The sequence below is a fragment of the Dipteris shenzhenensis genome, chromosome 20, assembly GCF_047967505.1.
Source record: "Dipteris shenzhenensis isolate YYH24624 ecotype China chromosome 20, Dip_SZ_1.0, whole genome shotgun sequence".
Lineage (NCBI taxonomy): Eukaryota > Viridiplantae > Streptophyta > Polypodiopsida > Gleicheniales > Dipteridaceae > Dipteris > Dipteris shenzhenensis.
Window position 1 is genome coordinate 25,799,113 of NC_141615.1, and position 8,916 is coordinate 25,808,028.

General features: G+C 45.2%; 1 protein-coding gene across 2 annotated transcripts; it reads right to left on the reverse strand.

The window, feature by feature from the left end:
* Positions 1 to 2,143: 2,143 nt before the first annotated feature.
* LOC147889458 (uncharacterized) lies at positions 2,144 to 6,160 on the reverse strand. 2 transcript variants are annotated; one of them, XM_087391419.1, is made up of 2 exons: positions 2,957 to 6,160; positions 2,144 to 2,743 (listed from the first exon to the last, which is right to left on the reverse strand). In XM_087391419.1, exons 1-2 carry the CDS (start codon positions 6,132 to 6,134, stop codon positions 2,403 to 2,405), a joined length of 3,519 nt encoding a protein of 1,172 aa, XP_087247545.1. In that variant the 5' UTR covers positions 6,135 to 6,160; the 3' UTR covers positions 2,144 to 2,402. The 2 variants fall into 2 exon arrangements, with proteins under 2 accessions (XP_087247545.1, XP_087247546.1); XM_087391420.1 differs by having other exon boundaries at positions 2,408 to 2,743; positions 2,971 to 5,165.
* Positions 6,161 to 8,916: the final 2,756 nt, after the last annotated feature.

An 8,916-nucleotide genomic window follows, 5' to 3' on the forward strand; every position in this document is an offset into this window, starting at 1 on the left:
AACAGCTCTATTTCCAAAAACGTTTTTCAATCCGTGTGTTGGACCCAGTGATTGAGACCACGGTTTCCAAAACCGTCTGTCCCATTGCATTCCGAACGCCCAAAAACCCCTACCTATCAGTTCTTGCGCGATTTGGTGGAGTATTTTCAGAGTTATAGATCTCTGTGTATTCGATTTCGTCTCTCTGTTATGCATTTTTCATTCTAAGGTTTTGAAACCTTAGATTTATGCCACATGGCAGTGGATAAGTGTTGACTCCCATTTCTCACTCATCGGTTGGGATTTTGGAGTTCCAACAGAAGAGAGATATTTGCAGATTTTCTTGCTGAGTCCGATTATGCAATGGCGCCCATGTTTTGAGGCATCTCAGGTTCTATTTTCAGTAGCGGTCATTACCGTGGGACCATGATTTCTTGAGCATACCTTATGCAGATCACTCTGGTTGCAGTTTAAGGCATGTGCGCTCATCCGTGGTGTGCATTGGGTTGCAGTGGATGATTTGTAGGCCATTTGGATGCATTGCGGTCCTTATTGGATGCGCTGATAGGCCCAGATTGCCTTGTGGGATGCTATTTTTATGGACGCTTTGCACATGGATGCTATTTTATGCTGAGGGACAGCTTTGACACATTGCAGGTGATGCACTGATAGTGCTATGCTAAAGTATTGCAGCGTTTCAATATGGAGGGGGGGAAGGCAGTGAGTACTCCATTGCCTCCATATGTGAAACTGAGTCATACAGATAGTCCCAAATCAGATGAGGAAAGGGCCATGATGGCCAAGGTTCCTTATGCATCAACAGTTGGTAGTCTTATGTATGCTATGATAGCTACTAGACCAGACATTGCATTTGCAGTGGGAGTTGTTAGCCGGTATATGGCTAATCCAGGAAAAAGGCATTGGGAGGCAGTTAAGTGCATCATGAGGTACATGAAGGGTACCAAGGAGATGTGCATCTGCTTTGATAAAGGAGACATGCATGTACTTGGGTACACAGATTCAGACTATGCAGGGCATGTGGATAGTAGGAGATCCACTTCTAGTTATGTGTTCACCTTTGCAGGTGGTGCAGTGTCGTGGATGTCTCATGCACAGAAGTGTGTTGCTTTGTCTACCACAGAGGCTGAGTATGTTGCAGCCACAGAGGGTTGCAAGGAGGCTATATGGCTTGATCGGCTAGTGGGAGATTTGAGGATTCATACAGGTGTACCGACATTGCATAGTGATTCCATGAGTGCTATTCAGCTAGCATGGAATCCAGTCTTTCATGCAAAGACCAAACACATTGAGGTCAGGTACCACTTCATCAGGGAGGTACTTGAGGACAAGCACATAGAGCTTGTCAAGGTTCATACAAATGATAGCCCTGCAGATATGCTGACGAAGAGTCTACCTAGTCAGCGGTTTGAGTATTGTCGTGTATTGATGGGCATTGGATAGTATGCTCACTGGTTGTTCTCCCTTAAAGGCACATTGTCCTTTAAGTGGGAGGTTGTGTGGGTTAAAGGTCACTGTGCCTTTACCCCGGTTATGTACAATACTCAAACACATATATAAATGAATGAAAAAGAAGATTAGGGTGGTTCTGCACCCACCAAAACTTGTGTGGCTCTCTGTCTCTCTCTCTCCCTCTTCCATTCTTGCTTCCGTTGAGAGCACTCTCACTGTCAGCATTATCCAAAATTATGATTGAGGCCATAAATCATAATAAGTATGATTATCTAGCTCCAAAGCAATCTAAACATATGTGTTATAGTAATCCTTAGACTCTAGAACTTAAAAAATCTTAAAAAAATCATTCTAATGAAGAAGTATGGCCATTTTATCTAAAACCTGAGAAAACAACTTGAGATTTTGGAGTTAGGTTGACCTTAAAACTTTCGGTAGATTTCAAAGTAATAAGTGCAAGCTCCAATCCATAATAACTCCAAGTTTTTTTTAGGGTATAAGCTATAATGGAAGATAATAAAATCCCCAAAATAGCTTATGAATGCTTTCGAATAATTCTAGAAAGTGGCTAAGTTAACGGGACATAAAAGTGTAAATGTCATGTCCTTCTATAAAACTAGTGTTAAAGTGCCTTCAATGCTCCCAGAAAGGTACAGATTTGGATGGGTAGGCTAATGAGAACTTCCCACCTCTCAAGTGCAGAGCTCCTTGCAAGTACTCGGACCTCTGTCCAACCTCTATTAAATGCTCCACCAACCTCTATTAAATGCCAAAGCCTCCTTGAGCAATTTGTGTGTGTGAACAAAATCTTATTGTGCCACCAGCTACGCATTTGTGTCTCATGTGCACTGGCTCTAAATTCTCTCAGACCTCACCCTAGGCATTGCGGGAATGCCCTCTAAGATTGTTTTGAGTAGCATGTCCGAATGTGTGACCGTGTGACAAGTAATATGTCAACAGCCATTCAGTGCCTCCCGCTTTGCTATATGGAGCTTGTGAGCAGCTTCCCTCATAGTGGGTCTCTCTCCCTGCTGCGCGCTTGTGCACACCAGCGCTAGCTTCAGCACCAGCAACCCTTCCACTCTCTGTGCATCCGTTAGTTTATCCATCCTTGGATCCATCACTTCTGCAAGATCCACCTTCCTTGCCAAGCTCTCCCTCATCCAGCCCACCATATCCATCCCCTCCGTAAAGCTTGGATCCACCGGAAGCTTCCCCGTCACCAGCTCCATCAGCACCACCCCAAAGCTGTAGATGTCGCTTCTCTCCGTCGCCTTCATCGTGTACGCGTATTCTGCACAATAAAGACACTCGGAATCATCGGCGCCTTTGCTTAAAATCGTATCTTACCAAAAAATGCTTTAGATCTTCCAGAGTCCCTATAGCAGATCATTATCCCATCAGACGAACGCAAGAGGACCTTCACGTACAAAGTGTAACTGCAACTACGGGCTGGAATTACTATAGGATGAAGCGAGTAAAAAGGCCAGTTGTGTGTAAAACTCACCAGGCGCAACGTACCCATAGGAACCTGCGAAGATTATGGAGGAAGATTCCATCGCCCTTGAACCGTCCACATGTTTTGCAAGCCCGAAATCACCAACATGAGCTTCTCCCTCAGAATCGAGTAGGATGTTGCTCGTCTTTATGTCGCGGTGAACGATCTTTGGTCTGCAATCGTGGTGCAAGTAAGCAATAGCCTCAGCTATTCCAACCATAATTTTGAAGCGCTCGTCCCATGACAGCTTCCTCACGAGCGGCCCATGCAATTTATCCCACAGACTGCCGTTTGGCATGTACTCGTAGACAAGAAGATTATGACCTCTGTGCGAGCAGAATCCAAGCAACTTTACCAGGTTGCGGTGACGTATCTTTCCCAATATTTCAACCTCCCTCATGAAACTCTTGTTGTAGATTGACTCTTGCTCATTGACGAGAGCCTTCTTTACTGCCAAAACTTGACCTGAGTTCATCACTGCCTTGTAGATGGTGCTGAAGCCCCCGGAGCCTATGACGTTGCTGTCACTCAAGTCTCCTGTTGCTTCCATGATATCATTGAATGTCCAATCGACACCGTTCTTACTGGGAAAGATATGTTCTCTCTGTATTATCGGGGGAGCCAACCTTCGCCGTTCATGCCTTGGGCACATGTAAATCAAGAGGAAGAGAACGGCCACAAGGATAATTACTGTACCGGCCAAGATGATGCCCGCAAGTTCTGCCCTTGACAAGTGTTCCTCTTCAACTATGCCCTCACACGGCTGAGCCAAAGGGGCACCACAAAGGGCCATGTTGCCTGAGAATGAATCGGCTGGGAATTTGGAAGCTGAAATCGGTATCGAGCCGGAGAGGCTGTTGTTGGCCACATTGAAGGTTATCAAACTAGGCAGCGAAGCAACCGCATCCGGGATGTTTCCTGTCAAGTGGTTGTTTGACAAATTCAATCCCTCTAAAAGACGGAGATTTCCAAGGGCAGAAGGAATATGGCCCAACAGTGCGTTGTAACTTAGATCAAGAACAACCTGCAGGCTGGACAATTGGCCCAATTGTGTTGGAATTTGACCTGAAAGGCAATTTTGGGAGAGTCTGAGCTCAGAAAGCTGAATTAAACTGCCCAGAGATGACGGTATAGTGCCGTTCAATTGGTTATCGTGCAAGTCCAGGATCGTGAGCTGGGACAGGCTCCCTATTTCTACGGGAATGGATCCGATAAGGTGGTTCCCACTTAATCGTAAAACCTCAAGGCTCGATAGATGCCCTAACTGTCGAGGGACGGTACCAGTAAGTTCACCATTAGACGAAAGGTCAAGCCTTGTTAAGCCAGGTAGGTCGTCCAGGCCCCCAGGGATTGTTCCCGACAGGCGGTTATTGCCAAGAAGTAGCTGAGTAAGAAGTGTACACTTCATGATTTCGTATGGAATGGACCTAGTGAGATTATTGTAGCGGAGATCCAGAAGGTCCAAGCTAGAAATATTACCCAGCTCGGGTGGGACGTTGCCACTCAGCGCATTGTGCCCGAGCCTCAGCCGAAGAAGGCCAGCAGACTTGCCTAACTGTGTAGGAATTTCACCTTCCAATGAGTTGCTGGTCAGATCAAATACATAGAGCTTACCATGAGACCCAAAGTCGGGAATGGATCCAGAAAGCCTATTGTTGTAAATATTCAGTATCCTTAGACTCTTGCAATTCAACAGCTCAGTTGGAAGGGACCCTGAAAGCTTGTTTTCGAGCAGGAGAAGTGAATCTAGTTGGCTTAACACACCTAGTGTGCTCGGTATACTTCCGGTCAATGAGTTGGTAGAGAAATCTAACGTTTGCAGAGTGCTGCAGTTTCCCAACGACGGAGGTATCACTCCTGACAATTTATTTTCGCCCAGATGCAAGTAATTCAAATCTTTCAATTGGCCAAATGACGAAGGTATCGAGCCTGAGAGGTGGTTTTCGAAGAAATCTAGCTGCTGCAGCGAGAGGCAGTTCCCCAATTCTGGAGGAATGGGACCGGAAAGATGGTTTCTATAGAGGAAGAATTTCTGGAGATTAACAAGCTGGCCAAGTTCGGGTGGGATGATCCCCGTCAACGAGTTTTCATGGAGCATAAGAAACTGTAGGTTCTCCAATCTGCCCAGCGATGCAGGAATGCTGCCGCTGAGTAGGTTGCCGTGTAACTCTAAGTATGTCAAATTGGAAAGGGCAGCAAGCTGAGACGGCATACTGCCGGTGAGTTTATTAGTGTGTAGCCCTATCCCCTGGAGACTAGTGCAATTAGTCAAGTCAGTCAGGATGCTTCCGGAAAGCATGTTTTCGGAAAGATAGAGGAACTTCAAAGAGGAGATGTTGGAAAGACTAGTGGGGAGTTGTCCGACTAGTTGGTTGTTGCGGAGAACCAGATACTCAAGGTTGACAAGATTCCCTAAAGACGGAGGAATAGTCCCCGTCAAGTTGTTATCGGAGAGATCAAGCAAGACAAGTTTCCCCTGCAAGACCGGGGGAACCGAGCCGCTCAACTGATTGCTACTCAAGTTAAGAAGATTGAGAGTGGCGAGATTTGCAAGCTCCGCAGGAATGATCCCGTCCAAAGAGTTGCTATTGAGGAGCAGGACACCGAGGTTGGAAAGGTTGCCGAATGCCGGAGGGATGGAGCCAGTAAGGTTGCAGAAAGCGAGACCGAGTGTTTGAAGCTGGCTCCAGGAACCAAACTCAGGGGGGATTGCTCCGGAGAGCAGATTGTGACCGGCGCGAAAGAGCTGGAGGGTGGAGATGCGGGAGAGTTGGGGGGGGAGGGAGCCAGAGAGGAGGTTAGAGAAGAGGAGGAGGGAGGAGAGCGAAGAGAGGTTGGACAAGGAGGGGGGAATAGGGCCAGAGAGGAAGTTAGCAGAGAGGTCGAGGGAGGTGAGGGAAGTGAGGTGGGAGAAAGAGGGGGGAATGGGGCCGGAGAGGTTAAAGTTGGGAAGGAGGACGGAGGAGATGCGGTGGTGGAGGGGGAGGCAGGTGATGCCTGTCCAGTTACAGACGGAGGAGACGTTGTTGGAGGTCCAGTCGGAGAGGTGATTCAAGGGGTCATGAAGGAGCTGCTTGGCAGCCAGAAGAGAGGCTGCATCTTGCGACAGGGGGCTGAGAGAAGGCGCGCCTGCGGCCTGTATGCAGAAGGAGGAGGTGATGAAGCATGAGGAGAGCACCATCACCATCGCCCAAAACACACGACTGCTCACCATCGCGGCGACCTCTGCATTACTTCTCCGCTCCTCCCCTTTTTATATTGTTCGCCGTACAAGCTCGTGTAATCTGTAGGATGCCATGTATGCATATGCGCCTTAGGCTTCGTCGTCCCGTCGCCATTTGAGCGTGCCTTGGACGAAAGGCGACCTTTGATTTTTGAGACAAGTGAAGGTACGTCTTGAGAATTGACAAGATACACTTTCTCATGATGGATCATTTCGACTTTTATATCAAGAACAAAGTTAAGGGCCCAGCGCCACTGAATTTTGTTCATGTGAAAAAATTTAACAAATGCGCACCGAAGAACCCTCGCCGCTCATTTGAGCACCCTCTATGAACCATTGCTTGGTGACCGGCGGAGACTTTCTGACCTCCTCGAGAGTGTGCACACTGCAGACGGACTAGGCAGAGGGACGGATGTACAGCAGCAGCCAATCATCATTTCATCACTGATTTAATAACGTGTCACGAACATAGTTTTGCCTTACAAGAGGTCCTCAATTACTGTTCTAGCGCGTAGATGGTGCAAGGCTAGCTGAGGGTGTGTCCTTGCTCTCAGAACTTTTTATATATGCATATAGGGTAAAGGGGCCAGTAAAGAGGCGGGTGCCTTTAAAATGTCATCAAGCACCCCAATAGGGAGGGAGGTGCCACCCAATGCTCTTCATAGAAAAAGATGATGTGTCAAGCCCTCTTTTCACCATTTTTTGGGCACACAGTGCTTTAGTACTCAGCCTCACTTGACCTAAGCACTGGCACTCATAGATTTATATCTTCCACAAATTTTTTGAAAAGTTTGAAAATAAAAATTAGCTCCCTATTAAGACCTGATGATTGTGATAGCTTCAAATTTGAATTCTTATTTTAGGAAGGCCATTCCTGCAATGGATTAGTGCTAAAAAGTTAGCCCTCTATAGTACCGGGCCCCTTATCCTATTATATAAAACTCATGCACCAACTCATATGGTTCCAGACCTGGCAAGCAACTAATCTTCCCCTTCCATAGCAATTCATCCTTAATAGAATAGCACATGGCATCATAATCTAGGTGTACCCTATAAGAGTGTGAGGTAAACTACTTCTCTTTTATAGGTGTTACTATTAAAGCTTAAATACTAGAACCTACCACCTAATTATAAATGTCATGGTACAACCCGAATAGCAAAAGCCGTAGCAGCCCCATGGTAGGGTTGTCTGCCTAGTGCTAGTGCCTGACTTTTCGAAATGTCTCTTTTCTTACGTCCTTGCAAGCGACGAGCCCTTGCTTGTGGCTTTTTTTGTCTGATGCTAACCTTTGAGATCCTTTATAGGTTGCAATTGCTACTTATAACTTGGAAATTTAACTCGTTGTGCAATCACAGCCTTTGACTAAAAAATGCTTGACCTCAATTCGTTCCCTTACATCACGACTCCCTACACAACCAAGTGTATTACAAGAATCTAGCTAGCAATCAATCTACCAATCAGGCCTATTTGTAGCTATCAATCTAGAGAATTGACTCAATTGACTTCAACGTATGTACAGAACCTTCGAGGTACCTTTGAAAATTGGCACACCAACCAACTTCTAGCTAACAATCACCTCTCCCTTCATATCCCCTGAAGGCATCTTTAAAAACCTTTGAAAATACCACATACTGGCCATACCTTTGAAAAAGTGGCCATACCTTTGAAAAACGCTTGGACATACCTTTGAAAATAGCACATACTACAAAGTCTAGCCAATAATAAATTTTTTCAAAGAAAGCCGCTCTATGCTATCACCTGTCCAAGAAATAGCCCTTGTGTGTCTCTCTACTCATCTTATCTCTATATCTTGAGTGCAAGCCATGGCAGCTTCGTGGAAGGCCTACTGGCCAACCACAAAAAGTAAGTGCATGAACCTAAAGTTTCCTTTGATGGTGACCTTTGAGACATGTTCGTGAAATATGTCAAGTAAATGTAGATTTTAAGAATTGACACCTCGGTCCTTTGTCAAAGATGCACTTTCTCATGATGGGACCTGTGAAAAAGGGATTTTGGAATCTTGATTTATATCAAGAACAAAGTTGAGAGCATTTAAGATTACATTTAAATAAATAAATAAATATATATATATATATATACATATACATGCACGCGCGCGCACACACACACACACACACACACACACATTCAATCATCACTTATCGATGGGCTTCTTGCCCTAGCTCTACCCTATAAGCAACTCTTTCCATAGCAATTCATCCTTAATCGAATAGCACATCGCATCATAATCTAGGTAGTATGCTCTAAGAGTGGGAGGTAAACCACTTTTATTTTAGAGGTGGTACCATTAATGCTTAAATACTAGACCCTAGGACCCATTTATAAATGTTATTGTACAATCATCCTTTTAATATAACATTAAAGGAGAAAGGGCTACAGTAGCCCTCTGGTAGGGCTGCCTGCCTACATAGGCGACGGCCCACAATTGATCCTAGTGCCTGACTTTTCCAAATGTGTTTTTTCTTACATCCTTGCAAGCTTGTGTTTTTTCTTACATCCTTGCAAGCTATGAGCTCTTGCTTATGGTGTTTTTTTGTGTGATGCTAACCTTTAAGACCTCTTTATAGGTTGCAATTGATACTTTTCACTTGGAAATTTACTCGGGGGGGTCACTCATCATATGTAACCCTATCACGTGAGTTCAACAGAAGGATTTTTTTTATTTCTAAAATTTACAGAAATAAATATACATAAGGGACTATTTTAAATAGTTTTGGAAAAAAT

What these genes read in the sequence shown, in the direction of transcription:
- LOC147889458 (XM_087391419.1), bottom strand. Translation starts at nt 6,134, where the DNA reads ATGGTGATGGTGCTCTCCTCATGCTTCATCACCTCCTCCTTCTGCATA. An exon ending in CTATGGGTACGTTGCGCCTG is followed by an intron (nt 2,744 to 2,956) that starts GTGAGTTTTACA and finishes TTTATTGTGCAG; the next exon opens with AATACGCGTACACGATGAAG.